At 33.2% G+C, this 22,010-nt stretch overlaps 1 protein-coding gene across 11 annotated transcripts in view; it reads right to left on the bottom strand.

Annotated features, from left to right (window-relative positions):
- Rho-6 (serine protease rhomboid 6) overlaps positions 1-21,631 on the bottom strand; it is a 122,278-nt gene extending 100,647 nt beyond the window's left edge. For 2 of the 11 annotated variants that reach the window (XM_083039495.1, XM_083039494.1), the window contains exons 1-2: positions 21,493-21,631; positions 21,317-21,360 (exon numbers count right to left, since the gene is read on the bottom strand). In XM_083039495.1, the coding sequence (XP_082895621.1) occupies positions 21,317-21,356 (40 nt within the window). In that variant the 5' untranslated portion in view covers positions 21,357-21,360; positions 21,493-21,631. Of the gene's footprint in view, positions 1-440; positions 2,276-17,026; positions 17,343-21,316; positions 21,361-21,492 lie in introns of those variants that run through there. The other 9 variants (XM_083039493.1, XM_083039491.1, XM_083039498.1 and 6 more) reach the window with 7 other exon arrangements.
- Between the last annotated feature and the right edge of the window lie 379 nt (positions 21,632-22,010).

Genomic DNA, 22,010 nt, shown 5'->3' on the forward strand with positions numbered 1-22,010 from the left:
CTAATAGCAAGCATAAATAAATAATGTCGGCAGTAAATTAATATTTACTATATGTTGTTATATTAATAGAATAGGATTGATCATTGATTCATTGACCACACTTATGTCAATATTTGATATAAAATAATAATTCTATTTTTAATTCAGAATTTTATAAAATATAAAAAATAAATTGTATGCATCTTTTACAATATAAAATTTAATGTAGGCTAATGATTCTTATGTTAATCATTATCATATAAATGACATGATATAAAAATTGCGGAAAAATATGTGTATGAAAATATATTTCATTTTTGAAATAATTTTTTCGTATACATATTAATACGTTTTTTTCAGTAACATATTCATAAAGAATTTTTATATTATTCTCTATAATAGTATCAATTTACATATAGATCAAATATGAGATCTAATTATCATCATAATTAGAAACTCACCAGTCGTTATCTCGCAGTTTTTTTCGCGTTGTCTAATCCATTCCTCTCCGAAGTTTCGATTATTGATGATCGATGATCCATCACGCAAGTAACTAAAGAAGTCGATTGAGTCAATCAATCACTATCACTCACGGTAATCGCGATATTAAAAATTCGACGATGACGCAATACTTTTTTTGCGACAACACACAATATCCCGATATACATTTATTTACTTATTTATTCCGACATTGGCTATTATAAGAAAAAACACTACTTTCTCCAGACTTTTACCGGCGTAATTTCGATGTCGATTATATATATTCACACAGCATTTGCACTCGCGTATTTGTTTCGCGTTTTATCGCTTCATTCACTACTGCCATGTATTATATTTTGGCCCGATACTTTTTCTCGGCGTTTCGAAAATTTAAATCGAACAACACGATCGCGACATATTCGACGAGCAACGCGTAAATGCCTCGTCGATGCTTCATATTCGTGACATTTACGTAATCGTTATACGAGTGCCGTTCGACGATGACTAGAACGGACGGACAGTGTGAGGGATTGACGCGGTAAACTCGTTAAAGGGAAACGTTCGACGAAGCTAACTGCGATTCGCACGCACCGGTTAAATATCGATTCGCGGGGGACTTAACCTTCCAACAAAATCACTACGATCGCCCGATACACTTTGTACGCTCAACACGCTCGAAACTCAACTACTCGTGACGGTTTGCGACTCGACACTCGCGTTCATGTCTGCCCCCCCCCCCCCCATCTTTCCGGGAATCATCCGACGTGACTGCGTGTTTTTTCCCACTGCTTCGCGATACGCGTGTTTTTCGAGTAAAGAATAATGTTTGTACACTGTATATCTCCTCGTCGAATTAATTTCAGAAATGGTTCTAGATGAAATGTCTAGATAAAATTCTTTTGGCAAATATGTACATCTATCAAAAGCGAGTGAGCTTGGACTATATTGTAATGAAAAAAATATCGAATTTCGAGTAACGTTTTCTTCTCTCTTATTAATGTGATTGGTAATTAGTAACTATTTATTTCGCGATCGACGAAGCGTAATTAGTCTCGCGTCAATAAATATTATATTATTAAATACACATATAAATCGAAAATGAAATATTACTAGCAAATTTTTTCCGCGATAATCCCAAAATCACCGGCGTATTTTTCACGTCGAAACTGAACATGCGAATAGAACCGCGTGTACAAAAGTAAATACGCTTTAATATTAAATCGGATATATAAATTTATGCGCGCGATTATAATCAAATGCGTTTTAGCGATTTATCCGCGTGTACGTATGTGTGAATTTTCTTCTTTGCAATTTTAAAGCAAATAAAAAGATCGACCGAATAGCAAATATGCATGCTCAGATGCGTGACGATTGATGAAAAAATTATATAATTTTTTTGCCATTTTTTTTGATAATTAAACGTACGAAAAATTTTAATGACCAAAAGACGTTCGTCGAGATGACAGAAAGACAAAGTCCCCGCGATTCCTGTATCGCGAATTAAATATTATCCACGAGATACTCACTCTCGAAGTGATAACGACGATTTTAACCCGATATTTCTCTCGGCAATCCCTCGAAATCCGTCCAGAGTGTCATGGCGCCCCGTGTCGTTTGGCAAAGGCGCGCGATTGTAATAAAAAAGTACACATACACACGCGATTCTCTTAAAGCGGCCGTCGCGGAATCTCGATCGCGATTCACGCATCTATTAAATGAAGATCACTATCATTTCCGAAAGACATAATAGCGACGATCGCGTTTGCCGATACTTTTTCCTCCGACACTACCGAAATTCAACTACTCGCGACGCGTACATTCCGACGACTGGCGGAAACACTTTAGGGGTTCACACGCTAATCGGCAAGGCTTTCGTCGCGAACTCTCGACGAAGCGTCCAGCCAATCGCGTGCGCGCAATTATATTTTCGCGCGTCTATTTATATTTTCGCGTCTACATATATTTTCCGTTATATATTAATTTTATTAATTATATTATATTAATATATTATATATGTATATTAATATATGATTATATAAGTCTATTCATATACGTATATTAATTCTATTGAAATCAAGATTCAAACAACAACGAAATATACATAATCGAAATAAATTGACGATGCACGTATTTTTCGAATAAAGAAAGCATACTTATATTGCGTATACTTTCTCTCTTGCGTGTGTCAAGTTAATTCCAGAAACGTTTTTAGATTTTTTTCTTCACCCGCGGAAAAGCGAATAAGCATACTCTGAGAGAATTTTCTTTTAGAATTTACCCTGAAAATTATGGTAATTGTGGGACAATATGGTATGGAAAGAATTTTATGAGAATTTTTCTGATTAAGATTTATCACAATAAAAATAATATCTATCACAATAAAATATAAAACATGTTTGATTAATTTTACTAAACTGCATAGTAAAATTAATTAAACATATTTGATATTTTATTGTAATAGATATTATTTTTATTGTGATAAATACTAATCAGAGAAATTCGCATAAAATTCTTTCTATACCATATTGTCTCACGATTACCATGATTTTCAGGATAAATTCTAAGAGAAAATTCTCTCTGTGCGTGGACGATGTTAGATAAAATATCGAATATTTTCTCTTTTGCTAATATGATAATTCGTAATTAATCAACAAAGCACAATACGTGTCATGAATATTAAATACATATATCGAAAGTAAAATATTATATATTGCTGACGATTTTTACGAGATGATCCGAAAATTACGATGCATCTTTGAAAGTGAATATATACGTGGCGAATATACAAAAAGAAAACTTCAAAATATAATATAAAATAACATAAATAATTTAAATTCGTACCCACAATCGTAATCGAGTGCGTTTCTTTTGAAGCAAACAGAAATTGTCATCGATAGGATAGCAAATATGCAGCATATGACAGATGTGACATTTATGAGTAAATTATATTCCATATAATTATATTTATATAATTATATTCCATATAATTATATTTATATAATTATATTTCTATAATTATATTTATATAATTATATTCCATATATTTTTTTATTCCAAGCAAATGTAACGCGTTTGAGACAATCTCAAATATAAGATTTAAAGGATTCAAGATTGTATTCTTTAGGCGAAGAATAAAACTAACGCTGATCAAAATCTTATACGTTAATATTTAGTAATTATTACATGTAATGTCATTTTTTTTACATAATAATTCACCTTTTTAAATTAAAATTAAAGCAATACTGTTATCTTCTATTTATCCCTCAATAAACAGATTTTGTAAATAATTCTTCATGAATTAGTTTATCTTATTCTATTTGAGATTGTTGGGAGTCGATATGACATGTGTATGCGCGATCGATGTAAAAGAATATTTGAAAAAGAATTCGAGCGTTGAAATGTATATATTGAAAGCTCTTACAGTCACCGCTCGCGCGTTCTCCAACTTGGAGAATATTGAATTGTTCTAACGTATTTTCTTTGAAACGTGAAAATTCACTTCATAGGAAAATTCGTACATCGATGTAGATCGTCGAAAGACAAGAGTACCCAATTCTTTTGCTTTGCGAAAACTTCCTCTATTACTACTTTTTCTTATTTATTTGAGACGGAATCGAGATATTTTACGTGAAGATAAATTGATAATTCTGCGCTCTTACATTTTGAACAAAGTAAAAATAATACTCTATATCTGTAAGCATTGAATAAATGTTAATTCTCTTATTTTTTTATTAATATTTTAATTCTTATTCTTATTCTTTGTAAAATAAATGATATCGTACCCCCCGATCGATTAGGCATAAACAGAAAATATAAAGACAATAAAACAAACAGCCGAAAGAGAAGAGAAAAATAGAGAAATTACGATATTTATAATAATATAGATATAAATGCTTTATACAAAATATATATATAATATGTTAATAATATTAATAATGTTAATAATATTAAAGAAAAGATAATATAAGAAAATATACATATACATAAAAAGTAACATTGTTCCTATCATTATGTTAATGTTGTTGAAAAGCTCATACTTTAATGTGGACCAACTTTCTTTGTCCATCGAATCGTTCCAATTGTTTTCCGCCGCAAATCGCCCGCGGGATATTGAGCCCCGATGTTCTCACTTCGCGTATAAAAATATGTTATACGAAGGATATGAAAATCCGAATTGCCATCAAAAGTACTTCGTCGGAAGACAAAAGCTCCGCCGCCAAGTTCTGCGATCGCGCTTCTCTTCTCTTCGCGGCGCGAGGAAAACTTTCCGTATCTCCAACTTCATAAACGTGAAAGTTATACCGAACCGAGACTCTTTCACGGGCAAATCGCTTTTACGCAGTTTGCGAGGAATCGTGCCGAAGATTATAAACATATGAATCGGCCATTGAAATCGATATATACCTCCTACAAGCTTTCGACGTCGATGAGAAACAGTCCGCAGCATGCAATCTTTATATGGTTATTCACAATTATGGTAAAATATACATTTCCCCATATTTTTCTAGTATTCATCAATTTTAATCATTTTATTCGTCACATATAAATTATACTTGCCACATTATAAATTTATAGAATATCGAGAGATTTGCTACAATATGAATTTTATCAATGAATCCGATACTTTTTGTCATTTCGAAACAAGGAGAACGTTACGTAATACAAAATATTCTTTTATCGCGTATCGAATATCCTTTTTAAGTTAATTATTTTGCTTAATATAATCTGAGCATAAAAGATGCTTCACGATAGATTCTCTGCTAATAGTAATCACCGCGACTGGCTCTGCTACGATAATATCAAAGGCCTGCTCAATTGTTTTCGTCTCATCACCGGAAATCCTATTTAAGATCGGCGCGAAGTGCCAAGTTATTGCAATTTAAGTCGATTGACTGTGGAATTGACGGTGGAAGATGACGTTCGGGAAACCTAAAAGGAGCAGTCCTAGAATGTTTCTCTGTAGCGCACGTTAGAAAGGCTTTTTCCGTACTTCGAACTTCGCAAACATATCCGGCGCATCCGGCTGGTACAAAAACGGAAGCACTAAAGTACCTGCAACTGCAATGTTACCAACTTCGTTGCATTCAGAAACTCCTTATCCTTATATCAGTTTTTGCTCGCTACTAAAAGGTGAATAATTACCGGATTCTGCGCACGAACGCAGGTTCCAGCACCTATCTATATTAGCACTAATGATAGTGTGTCTAAACTCAATCGCATACTTTTAATCAAATAACTCGCGCATCATTCGATAATATTAACTTATTCAAATTATTTGTTTACAGCGCTATCAAATACGTTAAATTCAACATCGCGTTGTGTTTTTTTATCTAATATTATTTTAAAAATAAATCGCTATTGATGTAAAAGGTATGCTACAATTAATTCAATAGCAACAGTACTATTATTAGTAATAGAATAATATTATATTTTTTTAGTATTGGTATATTTTAATCAGAGTTATGAATAGCTATTGAATATACATTAAATTTAACATTGCATTTTTTATCTAATATTATTTTTAAAAGGTCGCTGGTGTAACAAAAATATGCTATAATTGATGTAACAAAAATATATTACAATTAATTTAGCAGCATTATTATTATTATTAATAGAATAATGATATTATATTTTCTTTAGTATTGGTATATTTTAATCAGAGTTATGAACAAACATTTACATTTTTTTCCTTTTTTTGCATCTATGGAAAACATAAGACAAGAAGAATTCACGTAAGATAATTCCCATAAAAACTTCGTCTCGACGGTGATAATTTTCGTTATATGATAACGGAGAGTTGCTCGTGAAAAAGCTCGCGACGGTGGGTCAACTATACCGTTCGCGAAAGGAGAGGAGAAGAGTACTGAAATAAAGGAGAAGAGTGCTGAAGGAGCAATTGCGTTTCCCCGTGTTTCTTCGCACCCTCGCGAGCTGCGGGAGAATGTTTATTGCTATGATACAGCCGCACGGTAGCTAAGTTAGGTTGGATCGTCCCCTTTGCCACTGTCGAGGGGTATCTTCTCCGAGGTGGTATTTTCTCGCTGCTGGAGAGAATCTGCCGCCCGCGTCGCAGGAAGCGCGGAGTGGCGGTGGGTATATATAGTTGGAAAGTTCCATCCGGAAGTAACGTTCTATTGGCCCATCTGAGCTCGTCGAAATTCTAAATGGGGCTTTCCATTTATTCAAACAGAATTTACGACGAGCCTTTCGAATGCGCGCCGGAGGTACACTCTAATGTCACGCAAGACAATTTGTTACTATCCGTGTTGTGTGTGCGGATGCAGAGATATGTTCATATATATATATATATATATATATATATATATATATATATATATTCATATTTATTTATAGAGAGCATATACAAATTTCTTTGTTTACGGAGAAAACTCGTTGATTATCAAAAGATTTATTTCGTGAAATAAACGCGTGATATTTCTATAGTTTTATATTTGCGTCTGCCTGTTTTAAAATAGCTAATATAAAATACACCGACTACAGTAAAATAACATTTGATTAGAAGTAAAACCAAGGACAGTTCTAACCGCGGTGAATTAATCAGCTGATATCTTTATTATTCACGATGATCGTCTTGTTTTTGTAAGGAGAAAATCCAATATTGGTATTATATTATGACTTCTCATTGGAATAAAGAGAAAATGTGGAATAAGATCCTCGTCATTTATATTCGGCGAAGATTCGATGGAAATTTTCGAGGTCGCACATATATGAGAAGGCATTTCGTATAAAAAAATATGGCCTGTGTTGCTAGTAAGATATTTAAGGTACCCCCCAAACTCTCTCTTTGAAGCCTTCGACTTTGTATCGCCGCGATCGTCCATGTTATTTACGAGATAAGCAAATCTTTATTTATGGCAGAAACTTTTTTTCTATCGTCCGATACATTTTTCATACTTTGGATATTTACGCGTCCGTCCTCTGGGGAAATCCTCTATAGTCGGGAAAAATCTATGTAGGCGGACAACCACCGGGCTCTGGCTCGATACGAAGGATGACATTTCGTACGTCCGTCCACGTTGCGGTTGCAAGTTTAAAGTCACGCTTTACATTTATTCCATGGCGATTCCGCTCGGTTCTTTTGACATTGCCGATATCAAAAAGCGACCGTGGAGCTTGTCGTAGATAGGCGGTCGAAGCTTACCGGCAAACTTTATATTGTGTCTCGCGAACAAAGTTTACTCACGGCAAACTACATCGCGTTCTTATTTATGAATAAATCTTTATTTATGCGCTGCATCACGCGGCAGTATAATGCTGCCATAGTCCTCGCATTTATCGTTGTCTTGTATTTACGTCACGTCTCAAATTAAAACAAATCGTTTGACGAAGCGAATAAAGTATGTCATTGTATTCAGAAGTTATTTGTAATAATATCCTGAAAACGAGAACGAGCAATAAAACTCTAATAGAATTCACAGCTGCGTAAACCATGTGAAACAAATAAAATATTAAATAATTCAATAATTAAAATGTATAACACGTAAAATACAATTTCTATATAAAATTTATATATTTTTGAAAATTAATTGATATAGAAATATATGATAAATTTTATTACTTTTTACATAAAACTGCACATACATATATCTAAAGATTTATTTTATAGATTGTACACTTTAAAATTGTATACTTTATAATTAGAATATACTAAATTATATTTTATAATTATCCAGAATAATCAAAATACATGTATGTTCGAGAATATCATAGTTGATAGCCACAAAAAAGGGAAAATTAAATTGCATAAGCTGTAACAAAATTTTTGCAAATTAATAAGTAAATGAATAACGAGATGCGAAAATGGTTCGCGAGTTTGCATAAATTTATCGTTAAAGAAAAACATATTATTCCCATGCTATTCTGGCAGGGGCCTATTAAATAAAATTATGCCACCCTCGTCGTCTTTCGCATGATCTCATTTTCTCAGCGAATAGAAAACGCGCGAGGGTTTCTACACGAGGGAGAGTGAATCGTTTCATCGGATAGTGGCCTTGCTGAGAAAGTGAGACAGACCGAGTTCTCCAAAAAGCAAGATTTGTGAAAGCGAAAGAAAAGTAGCAAAAGAGGAATAAGAAAGAGGGATAAGAGAGAAAATTATGTTTGCGGCGGTAATCTTCTTTCCTTACATATGGTATGCGAAAGAAGAGAGTGCGAAAAGAGGGCGAAAAGTGAAAGTAACGTGTTTCATGGGTCCCTTCGTTGTGAGGAGTTAGAATCCTAAGTTATAAAAAAATATCTCCCTAGAGCATTCTTCGAACTTTTGATTATTTATTCAAATCTTCGCCTAATACGACATCTTGAGATTAAATTATTTTTACGCTATCTATATTTTCTCTCAGAGTTTGTAAACATATCAGAGACTTTGCTATCTCTGCTTATTTCTTTATAGGACAATGCTATTTTAAATATTATACGTTATTATATGTTACCATTTTTATATACCCTTTATGTTATTATTATTTTATCGATAAACAAATTTGCTAAATATAGTTTGCAATATGCGTTATAAAAAACAAAAATCAAATAAAAAACGGGTTATATTATTAACTCGCAAATTCAAAATTCTGTGCAAAAAAATCACATAAGCATATATCCGACTTCACAATTTAATAAAGAAGTCATATATTGCGAAATGTAGCTTCTTTTGACTCTGGAGAATTTTTCATTGCAATTTGATTTATATATATACATATATATATATATACACACATCTCAGTACAAGTATCCTCTAAACATCGATAATGCAATAGCAAACAACAAACATTGAACAATAATGTGTGTACTCGAAGAATTCAGTAGCAATAAAAAAACGAAATAAATAAAGAAAAATAAAAAAATAATGAAAAATGTTTAAGTTTAAGCAATGATTAAATTACAAGTTTTTGACAATGGAATGGAAAAGATAATAAAAATTATATGGCAGGTGGCATTGCAAATAACTGAAAAATTGCTTTTACATAAAAGGGTAGAAGTGGTGAATGATATTAAAAGTGCGACACAAATATAAGGGTGCGCAAGACAATAGACCGGATGTGGATCGTGTTTTTTTTTTCTTATCAATACATCAGATACGCGGGGGGAGGCGGAATTGCTCCAACTTTTTTAGACCTTTCTTCCTGTGCACACAATGAGCAGAGGGCAGCAGCTCGGGGAATAGGCGGTTCGCGTGAATACTAAATTTTAAAAGTAAGCCAAGACGCGAGAAATTTATGGTGCGCGCGAGTGTAAGTTTACAATTACACAGAAGGAGAAGAGAGGACAAGAGAGAGAAAAAGAAAGAGAGAAAGGGTGATGGGAGGGAAGGAGGGAATGAGAAGCAGAGAGGTTGAGGACAAGGATGGCTGAAACTACAACCCGCCGCGTCTTAATCCCCTTTTTATCTCTGCACCTTTTACCCAGAGTATCTATGGCCTTTGGAGAAGGGCAGCCCGGAATCTCGAAAATTCTCCAGCCCCTTGAACTAACGTGCAGTACGATCGTAGATACAAGAATCGAGAGTTAGATTAAGAAATGCGACTTTCTTCGAACGCGATTTATTGACGAAATAACTTACTTTAAATAAATCGAAAAATTTTGCTTTAAAAATTGTATTAATTATCTTTTTTGTAGAAGTTAAACTAAAATGTGAATAATTTAGGGAATTCAGGTAAAAAAATTCAAACATAAATGACGTAGAGATAATATTTTACGGAGAAATCATTGAAAGAAGAGATAAATCAGTAATTAACAATAATTAAATAATAATGAAAAAATCTTAAAGTTATAATGTTATTTCACTCCAATCAGCAATATTTCTAATATAATATTAAGCGTTTTCAATTTTATAATAAAGTTTATATTTATAATATAATTATAATTATATAAATTAGATGAATATAAAATTCTTAATTTTTGAATAAAGATAATTCTCAATAATAATTGTTTAGCGAATCGAGTGATAGATATCATCCATTGATAATTCTTAATATCTTAATTTGATCCAATATAGAATATTTTACTTCTAACACACTAAATGCCAAGCTTAGTTTATACATGTTGTCATTTGCGTAACATCTGCGCGGACGAGCGTGTCGAGTAAATTCATTCGACGCACACGCATACTTCAAATTAGTGTTTCTATTCTATAGTGTATTCTAGACAACAAAATTACTATTCAAATTACCGTTCCGCTAGATTGTACTATAAAATTACCATCTGGATTAGCTCGGCTCAAACCAACAGACTTACGATTTGGATCTGATCGCTTGAAACGTAAACAGCAATGCGTGCATCATAAACCTCGAATAGATAAAAAAAATCATGCATAGAATCATTATAAATCTTTGAATTTTCGTAAAAAGCAATTTTTATAAAAATATTTATAAAAATTTTGTCTGTAAAATTTGTGTTACATTTCGATGTCATTACCAACTACCAACCACAAAAGTAATAGGAATAAATAAATAAACTAACTCGAGAGATAAATTCCCACTAGACAAGTTGCAAAAATCTTGGCGACATTCGCGTGCTCATCAACGACGAAGTTATTATATGCGCGACTAACGGGAAAACTTCTTCCGAGATATTTAAAACGTATTTTGGTGAGCGAGGGCACGAAAGCGACTGATAAAAGCTGGAATTAACGCGAAATGGAAAACTTGAAGGCACTTTAATTATGTTTCTCGAGCTTAAGCCAACCCTTCGTGGTTACGTGTCGCGAAATCCTTCCTATCTTAAGAGGATTCTTATGAAACCTCTGCAGTACTGACGACTAATTGTTGGGAAAGGCAAGTCAGGATCACGACTCGTCGCAGAAGATAAGGACCCATAATTCCATAAACGTTTTTCTCTTTCTGTCACAAAGATTTTACGTAAATTAGAACTGATTACTCTGATTAGTATCACTAATGATAAATAATAAAATTGCAAGTAAAAAGACAACTTGCAAATCGCTCGCCAATAATCTTTACTAATTCCATATAATATTATGGAAATGTTACGATTAATTAAAAAATAAAGTAATAATTTTTCCTCTAACAAAAAAAAACAAATGCAGAATAATATAATATTATATTAATAATAATAACACTATAGTGAATTTTAAATAATTTTCATATATCAAGGAAAAATATTTTTCTCAAAATGAACAGGTTCAAAAAACTTGTTCGATATTGTCGATCTTTCGCATAAATCTGTTAACAATCATTCGTTAACTGGTTTGCCGTTTGCCTCGAATTTCATTGCCGTTCTGTTTGCGCGTTAAATATCCGGACAGGATATTTTCAACTTGTACATCCTGGATACACAAATTTTTTTTTATCTCGATCGCGAAAAAAAACGTCCGTGATTATCGTAATCCACTTACATTCGCTTGAAACGCTCTCATGGCAAATTCGCGCAGAATAATATTATCAGCGAGCTAAAAGCTTGAAATCAAGCTTCTAAATCAGAGTGGCCGAAACGAATTTTTCCCGATCTAACCAACTCGCGTATTGGTTTATTAAAGCGCCGTAGGACATTTTCACGTACTGATTACACATCAATGGGGTTATTCACGACCTCCGTTTCCTCTTTTTCCCGCGAAACGTGTACGGGTTACCATCGGCGAAAAATTGGCTCGGCGCCAGATCGGGCTTAAAGCTTTTCTACCGCCTCCCACCAAATAATACGATAGAAGCTCACGTCGAATCGTCGGCCCGGATATACTCTCAAATTCGTTACACAATCCGTTAGAGAATATTTGCGGTTATATATCTTTCGAATTACGAGAGAGTATATGCATTTCCGATTGATATAAATAGACGAGAACCACCGCGATAGATGAAAAAAGTAATTGAACTTTTACTTGTTACTTGAATTTTGTACTTAATTTAATTTTATATAATTCAATATATACATATTTTAATATATTAATTATAATTTGTGATATACCATTAAATCTATAATTTTTTGTACACTTTATAGTACATATGTATAGTAGTATATTATAATGAAACTTAAGTTTTCCTCACAAGATTATCAAAATTATATTGGCCGTTACTTTCAAGAAACTAGCAGGCACTAATAGCCTTTTCATTACTTATACTATACAATGTAATAAATTGAAAAGACTGTGATACATAAAGACACAAATAAAAAGAGCTGATAAGTGTCAGGCGCAGATATTAGACGCAAATTGTTTTTTAAATTCCTCTATAATTATTTTCAACGTTTCAGTGCTTCCGAGGATTGTCTAAAGAAAGGACCGAAACGTTCAAAATAATTATAGAGGAGTTTTAAAACATTTTTATTGCGTCTAATATTTGCGCCTGATTTCTTAGCCCTTTTTCATATCTGAATTTGTACCTATACGATATATTCCTACATTAAAATAATATTTCTCATAACTAAGTATACCTACAATTTCGCATCGTAATGAAATTGTACCTACATTCAAGTACAAAGAGACTGTATCGTTTCTACGAAACTTGGTTGAATAGTTCCTTGGCGCGAATATCCGAGAAAAGTCGACCTATGCAATGTGCTTTAAATATTTGTTCATCGATGGGACGTGACTCTCTCTGTTTCTTTTTCTCTCTCTCTTTGTCTCTAGTATTTATAAAAAATCGATACTCAAATCGAAAATTTCAACGTTGATCTTATGGCAAACCACAAGTGAAAACGTGATGGATCGGTTAGACTATCTGGCTGGTTCTTCGATCGTTGCGCAAATGACAAATCTGACGCGATGTTAAGGATGGATGCGATAAAAGTGATTGTTTTTCCAGACAAATTGCGCTTTTACGCTATCTGAGACGTTCTTTTCGCATTCTCTTGTCGACGCAACCGGAGCAAGAACGAGAGGCGAAAAAAGAGCGAGTACACGGGGGAGGAGAGGCAAGCGGAAAAGGTGTTAAGAACTACAGCCGGAACCGTTGCGCTTCTTCCCTTTGACCTTCGAAGCAAAACAAGAAGACGAGAGTGCGCGTACCGGCTTTCCTTCCACTTAAACTCTGTCGACGACTGAAAGAAGATCGTTCTTTTGTCTCACTAATCTAAGCAAAGTAGTCGCCGCGAAAGGCAGCCGAGTGACTGCGCAAATCAATAACGCGGGCGTAGTTTATGTAATCAGTGAAAAAATGGCGGTATATCGAGACAAAGATTTAAAAGCATTCTCTCGAAAATAAACACTTTTTTGTATTATAAAATTAATTTTTCAGAATTTCTCTCTCTCTCTCTTTCTCTCTCTGAAAAAATATAAACTCAATTTCAAAATGCAAAAGTATGTGTTAATATTTATTCAATAAATAATAAAAAGGAAAAAAAGAAAGAAAATAAGCTGTTTACTTTATATCACATTACGCTAAATCGTGTGGACTCCATATGTATCATCATTGACATATGCTAGCACATTCTTGATTTTAAAAGAATTTATTGTTCTTTAATTTAATTTGAATTATTTATTTGACATTTGTTTCAATTCGTACTAATTATCTTTACATTACAAAACACACATTTCTGGTTCGACTATAGTATTTATATTTCTACTCTCGCGCAGTTGCCGAAAGATAATGGGAATGCTGGGGGCTCTTAGTTATACTGCGCGCGTGCTTACGGGTTAAGATCAAGCGATGCGAAATCATAAATTAATATCACGGAAGCACCTTGCGCGACTATACGGGACTACACGTAATTCCGTGACTTACGGAATGCATACAGCGAAGAGAATGCATACAGCGGAATCGCGCAACAAATGTGCAAACATGCAAATACCGGTATCACTTTACTCGGTCTTTATTACTGCGATGGAAGACAGCAGCAGCTTGGCGAAAAACGAGATATCTATGGTATTAGGAAGCAGCAGTTTTTGCCATTGTAAACTTTGAGATTCGAAAATATGAAGAAAATTAACTATTCTGTTTTGGGGTACTTTTCATATCACATGTGCAAATGACGTACTCCATTTTACCAGATAAACGAATTCTTATTTCATTTAAAAATAGAACTTAATTATTAATTTTAATTATTTTTTTTACTTTCTATTTTACTTTCAATTAATTTTTTCGATTTAATTTAACCTTTAATTCTAACTGGTCTTTTTTCATGCGTTTAAATAACACTGTTTTGCAACGTATGATAATTTACGTGTAGAAAATCCAAATATAAAATATAAATAATTTATCAATAATATAAAATTTTGTATAATTATGAACATATTTATATAATATATATTTAGGTCGTCGATTAAGAGTTCGATCGCACTTGTTTCCCGTTCGTTATTTAGCTTCAATAAAACTCGAAGCAAACTCGGACTTTGGAACACGCTCGCGTGCGCGTCGCAAAGCCCTAAGCTACGTGTATAGTTCACCTCGTTTATGCATTGAAAGTCCGGCACCGGCTCGAATGGATAAAGTTCCCACGCCGTGGCTTGAAATCGAACCCGACCGCAATATCGAAAGTAATCTTTCGACCTTGCCGAATGCACGATTGCAAACCATCATTCGCATTATTTTATGCACTAAACTTTTGCAATCGCTAATGCAACTTTCTCATCCGTCTGTCCATTATCGATTTTTTCAAACCAAATGATATAAATCGCTGAGGTGCACACAAACCATTCTTTTTATTAAATTTATTAAAATTTTTTTATAATATTGGATTATGCGATATTTACATATTCCGGGTATACAAATTGATATTTAATTTTTAGTTAAAATAATGAATCAAGATGGTGAAGAAAGTTGAATAGCATTAATTTAATGATTAATAAAACTTGAAATTAATTTGTTACACAAGAAATAAGGGAACAAGATTATATTCTTGACTAAATAAATATTTATAAAAAATATAATTTACGAAATAAAAGTAAACTGACAAATAATTAACTACAAATATTCTTTGAAAATTAACAACATATATATGTACATTTTATATAAATCAACTTGTTTCATTATTTGGCAAACTTGAAGCACTACTTTTACTTGAGCAAGTAACTCTATTTCTCACGTATAAAATCGTGTACGCGATATTCTGTTATGTCATCACGTTTCTAACGAAACGTTACAGTTTCGTTCGTCAAACATTGTAAAATCAAAAAATGCAGTAATACATATTATCATATGTGATCTCTCTCTCTCTCTCTCTTATATAATAAAAAGAATCGATTCTTTATAATATTCTTATCTTTTCAACAAATATTTTCTTTATTCTATCTCTTCCCATACTTTGTTTTTATCGAATTTATTTTACAGTTTGTTTATCGAAAACAATGCTTAACTTGTATCCTTGCAAATTATTTAACGTAAACGTAATATTTAATTTAAGAATGTTTAACAACCGACATAAAATTTATTTTTTATGAACTCCTCGTAATATATTGACTATGTATAAATAATTATGGATCATTTTATCAATATATTAATGCAATTTAATGCTCCAGCAACAAACGCACATATGTTCAAAAATTTTATTTTTATCCAATGTTATTCTATATATACACAACTGTGTATATAATGTTTTATATGTGTGAGGAATTACAAAACATTATGTACTACATGCGTAGTCATCATTCGAACAAGGCACGAGCTCGCTCATCAATCGTTATTAAACCAATTCTGCGGGCGTTTAACATTGCAGACGGCAATATTCCTAACAAGAATTTTTGGATGAGATATGAATATTTATTAAAATAACAGTAACGAAAACCTTGCGACGCAGCAACTTAAAATTCAGCGAAATGATACGATACGATTGATATGTAAGTATGGAGCATGTCTGATCTTTACTTGACCATATCTACTTAACGGCAGCAAAGAATACTTCGAGAAGTATTCTCTTTCATTTATATGTAAAAACATTCACGTGTAAATTATCTAAACTATTTGCTAAGGCTCTAGGCAGGCTATGTATAAAATAACTTCTTGAATTTTATATAAATTATCTAAAAAAGTAGATTTTTATAATATGCATCCACTTTTTCTTATTTTCGGAATAATATTTCTATTACAAATTTTTTTTTAATTTCCTTAACAGAACAGACATTATACTACATAGAGTATACTGTCATATGTTCAAATTATTTTAATATTAAAAATTATATAATTGTTTTAACGTTTACATTTATTTATAAAAAACAGTGCGTGTAAACCTATTCGAATACTTAGATAACGTGCAATTTCGACTGTCAATTGTGACGATCTGTCTCTCTGTCATTGTACTTCAATTTTAACAATTACTCCGTTTTTAAAACTTGAATTAGAAAAATGTATTTTTTCCTAGGGGGAGAAGAGGAGGCTGAAATCATTAGCTCCGAATTCACCATCATCCGCAAAAAACTATTTCATCAAAATCAAGATACGTAGAATCATGTTATATTATGTTATATTATGTCTATTATATGTTATATTATATTTATTAACGCCATTATGTATTCGCATGCCAATGAAGGCTCGCACGTCATCGATCAATCAAACAGAAACAAACGTATGAATATTTTTAAAGTGAAAATCCCGAATTTCGGCTCGACGGATGTTGGCCAAAACGTTTGTTCATACCGCACATCAGTCCCTCTTTTTTATCATAATCTCACCTGCTACGATATCGATGGAATCACTCCATAGTGTCACTGTCAGCGGCTGACTACGGCCTCCTCTCCGGGAGTCTGGAGATCGGCTGGTTGCAAGACCACAAACACCATGAACACGTACGTCCGAATGCGGGGTAATTTCGCGACGCAATCGGGGAGAGCGAGAGGGAAAAAAATTAAGAGAGAGAACGGCGGGAGAGAAACCGAGACAGAAATAGAAAGAGATAGAGAGAGGAAACGTGCGTGTGTCAAACGTACGACGAACGTACACGTCCGGTTCCGCGTCCGCGCGTGCACTGACTTCTCCTCTGTCTGTTCAGGCGCGCCAACCCGCAGTCCATCCACCTTGGGTCTCTGTAGACTCGTCGCTAGGTTGCCATGACGACCGGTCAACAGCACGCGCAGTCGGCGCAAGCGAGATGCCGTCACGCGGTCGTCGATGGAGGGAAAGAGTGAGAGAGAAGGGGAAGGGGAGGGAAACATTTTCGCATTTGATGGAAAAAAATTCTTTTTAACGAAAAGACGGAAACAATAAGATACGGCACATGATAAAAAAATTATTAACTAAAAAATAACTAAATTCGCTAAAAATACTAACAATAAGGAAACATAGTTAGAATATAAGAGCATGCATATACACACACACATACATATGTATATGCATATATAATGCAAAAATATATGATGAAAAGATAAAATATATAATTAGCTAATATAATATCAAGAAAAACTGATATTCAAATTTTAAAAAATATTGCTATTAAAAACCTAGTATAAACAAAGTATATTTCAGGATGTGATTAGTTAAAATTCTTTCAAAAATAGAACCACGTACACACACAAAGAGAGGTATTTACAGAAAGGAAAAGCAATTTTGAACGGACGAAAGTTGAGATTATTTTTGTTAAATTTAATCAAATTAATTAAATCAAATTAACTAAAGTAATTGTAACAATTCTTCTGACAAAAGAAAAGCAAAAATTGATATATATATATTAATTCGTTATATGTATATACTATAAATACTTCATTGCTTCCATGTAATCAAGTAATCCGCGAAATAAATTGGAAGCATCGATATGCAGCAATTAGTATAGACAATCATGAACTTGATATATTTACTTATTCTCCTAATAGAGTACCAGCGTATGTAGCACGATATGTTTATATAAAACCGGCAATTATTATTTTATTATTCTCATCGCGATCGGGGGATTGCAATACATATACATATGTATACACAGTTTTCAGACTGCATTTGCGTCTCTATTTTCTGCGCGTTTCAATCGGCACAAAATAGAAAAGTAGAAAATCGATGATAGGGTAGTTTAATATCTCTCTTATATGTGGCGGCAAAAAAATTCGCAGCGCGGATGTATCGGCATTTCATCGTAGATAGATATCTAGAAAGTTAATAACGATCGCCGAACGACTGAAAGGGACCCACCACCGAACCTTTGGGGGCTGTCAAATAACCTGATACTGCAGGAACGTTATTCGCGTAAGCTTTATTCCTACGAACGCGTCAGATTTCTGTAATCAACGCGACAGTCCGTCAATCATTCTGATCTCTTCTCGTTTATATATGCTGCTCTGTGCATATGCGAACGCATAGTATAAACGACAAGTAGATTATTCAGAAAACTCTATTAGGTAATAGAAATTTATTTAACTACAAAACGGATTAGTTCAATGAAAGATCAAATAAAAAGATTATTTTCGATGATGGAAAACTTAAAAAAAAGCGCAATTAAGTGCCAAAAAAATAGCAAACGAGATTAATGGTTAAAAAAAAACGCGCATATAGAGATAGAAGAGACAATTAATCTTAAAATCATTGTCATGGCACTCTTATTGTTAGACCTACTTTTATATTTATATCTTTTGCTAATTTTGCCAAGTCTCTAATATATTAATTAAAGAGGTCTGTAGGTTGAATCAAATCTCGCGACTGAACAAAATGTAGAGATAAGACAGAGCGAGCGAGAAAAAAGACGAGGGAGAAAGAAAGAGAGAAAGGAATAAAGAATGAGGCAGGAAATTCCGGGCTGGATTATGCGCATCGTGGAAATTAATAAGAGGTACGGTGTAAACGTGCACGGCTGAAATGCGGCCTCCACGAAGGAAGGGGTCGTTAATGCCCGGGCTTGTTTCTCTTTTTCTTTCTTTCTTCCTTGTTCCTTTTTTTCCTTTTTTCTTCTTTTTTAATACCGCTCCACGGGACGTCGATACGATGCGACTACGCGAATACGTGACTTCCAACTCGAGCATCTCATAAAATACGAGCAAATTTCCTGAAGTGGAGAGGAAAGCGGCGGTTCATTCGAAACGGCGAAAGCGCGGACGAAATGTCTGAGCAGCGAAGTTTCGAAAAAGGACAAACGCTCGGAATTGCGGAAATTAATTTACTCGTGGTCGTAAGTGAACCACTTGTTTCGTACGTTCTCCACGTACGCCGATAGTATAAACGGAGATTCCTTTTTACCTGCGCGATTGTTTCAAGGATACGTAAAATAAGTCTCGAGAGACCCTTGCATTTTATGATTATGTTTGTTTCGTTAATTCATAAGTTACACAAGTCTCGCACACTTGCTCTCTTAATTATGCTCAATTACTGTTGTATCACACTGTAGCGTGTATATAATATATAATAACATGAGATCTACGTAAAATTGAGATTTGAACTTATATATAAATATATATAATAATTTAAGACCCAATTAAAAATTTTAAATTAATCGCATATTGCGATAATTTTGTAATGAAACAGCTAATTATTTTGTTACGCACTGTATACAATTTTGATCTCTTGACGTTCGATGTTCCGGATTAAAAACGTCCGTTTTATTAGACTTTGCAACAAAAATTGCGCACTAAAGCTGATTTTCAACGCATGACGCGCGTTTAAACGTGTGCGTAGAAAAGCATTGCAAAATGCGATTACTCTGCGAGTCGATTTATCATGTATCCCGACGCGCGTTATAATAACGTGTCGTTAACTGCAGAATTTCACTGTTATTGCAACGCAATTAAATGTGTGTATATCTGTAATCTCAATTATCGTAGTCCAATAGTTCGTACAGATTACTCTCGCGATTACTCTATTTTCCAAATTAGATTAAGCCATAATAACTAGTTGGGCATATAAACGTTGCAAACACCTCAACATAAATATCAGGATCATGTTGACGCATCCGCACTATTTTTATTCTACCAAGTGAATCGGGACAACGAGTCTTGCTTTTTTTTATACGGAGTAACAATGCAAGAAGAATGGAGCAACTCGCTTTACACATTCCTCGCTAAAAGTCTACAAAAACGAAAGAAAAGAGTTCTTTTTCTCAATTTCCTTATTTGTACAATTTCTAAAGTCGCGATCTCGAATTAATGATTTACGATAAAAACATATGTACGTGCTCGTTAAATGATAAATCGCGATTATAATAAAAGATAGCGCTGCAAATAAAGCACGTGCTGTATCCCTTTCTAAAAAAAGGCATGTTAAGTCGATTCTCGCAAATAATGTTGCCTCTCTTCCGCGATGCTGATTGGCTGTTTCGATTAGCGTTATGCGTTATATTCATAGTATCAAGAGGCTGTCATCGCAAGGGTTAGCAGTTTGACAGTTTGTTCAAAATAAAATAAAATAAAATAATAATATGTTTTAAATAATATTTTATAATACTTTAAACCCGATTAATATTTTTGACAGTTATCAGCTGATTTCTGTCAAAAAATATTAATCGAATTTAAAGTATTATAACATATTATTTACATCTTATTACTATTTAATATTTTTAACATATTATTATTTTTAAATTTAATTAACAAATTAACGCTTTATTAATATTTTTTACAGACATCAGCTGATTAAATCGTTAATTTGCTAATTAAATTTTAAAATAATAATATGTAAAAAATATTAAAATAGTAATATGTTGTAAATAATATATTATAATATCTTATCCGCGATTAATAGTTTTTGACAGAAATCAGCTGATAACTATCAAAAATATTAATCGAGAGAGTTTAAAGTATTATAATAACATATTATTTAAAACATATTATTTTATTTTATTTTATTTTGTTTTGAACAAACTGTCAAACTACTAACTTTCGCAACAACCTCTCGATGCTACGAATATAACATTAATACAATGCGAATCGAGACAGTCAATAAGCATCGCGGAAAAGATGCAACAATATTGCGAGAATAAACTTAACATGCATTTTTAAGAAAGGGATGTTATAATATTTTCCTAACTCTTTCGAAATAAACAATTTCTCACTCACCGGTCCGTACAGTAGCTGAATTGTAGTACACAGCACACATTGATCTGAAAAAAAAATATTCAAATAATGTATATATATGTGTGTAGGGGGAGGGGGTGTATATGTGTGTACAGGTGTTTTGAAAGTCTGGAAACGGTCGAATATTTCAATGTAGTTTAGAAAAAAATAGGTTTTACCTCACAGTTGTCCCGTTGTCGCCCGATGCCTCCCCGGGCCTCCTCCTCCTCTCTTAGCTGATGATAGCACTCACGACACTCGCGAAAACACGAATAATTACGATCGCCCGATACTTTACACGGCACTCCCGACACGCGAAACTTTACACGGCACTCCCGACGCGACACGTGAGACACACGCGTATTTCGCGCATTGCACTTGCAATGAGAAAAAGCGATGCGAAAATTATAATCGCACGAATCAACGTCCGTTCGACACCTGTAACAAATAAAATAAAATAAAACATTACTATTTTAATCTTTATAACATATTATTTTAAAATTTAATTAACAAATTTTCGCTTTATTAATATTTTTTGACAGAAATCAGCTGATTATAGCGTTAATTTGCTAATTAATATGTAATATAAATAATATATTATAAAAATTAAAATAATAATATGTTTTAAATAATATGTTATATTTTTGATAGTTAACAGCTGATTTCTATCAAAAAATATTAATCAAGAATAAGGTAT

This window comes from Prenolepis imparis, unplaced genomic scaffold, assembly GCF_030444845.1.
Source record: "Prenolepis imparis isolate NDT839.2.m4 unplaced genomic scaffold, iyPreImpa1.0 SCAF_5, whole genome shotgun sequence".
Taxonomy (NCBI): domain Eukaryota; kingdom Metazoa; phylum Arthropoda; class Insecta; order Hymenoptera; family Formicidae; genus Prenolepis; species Prenolepis imparis.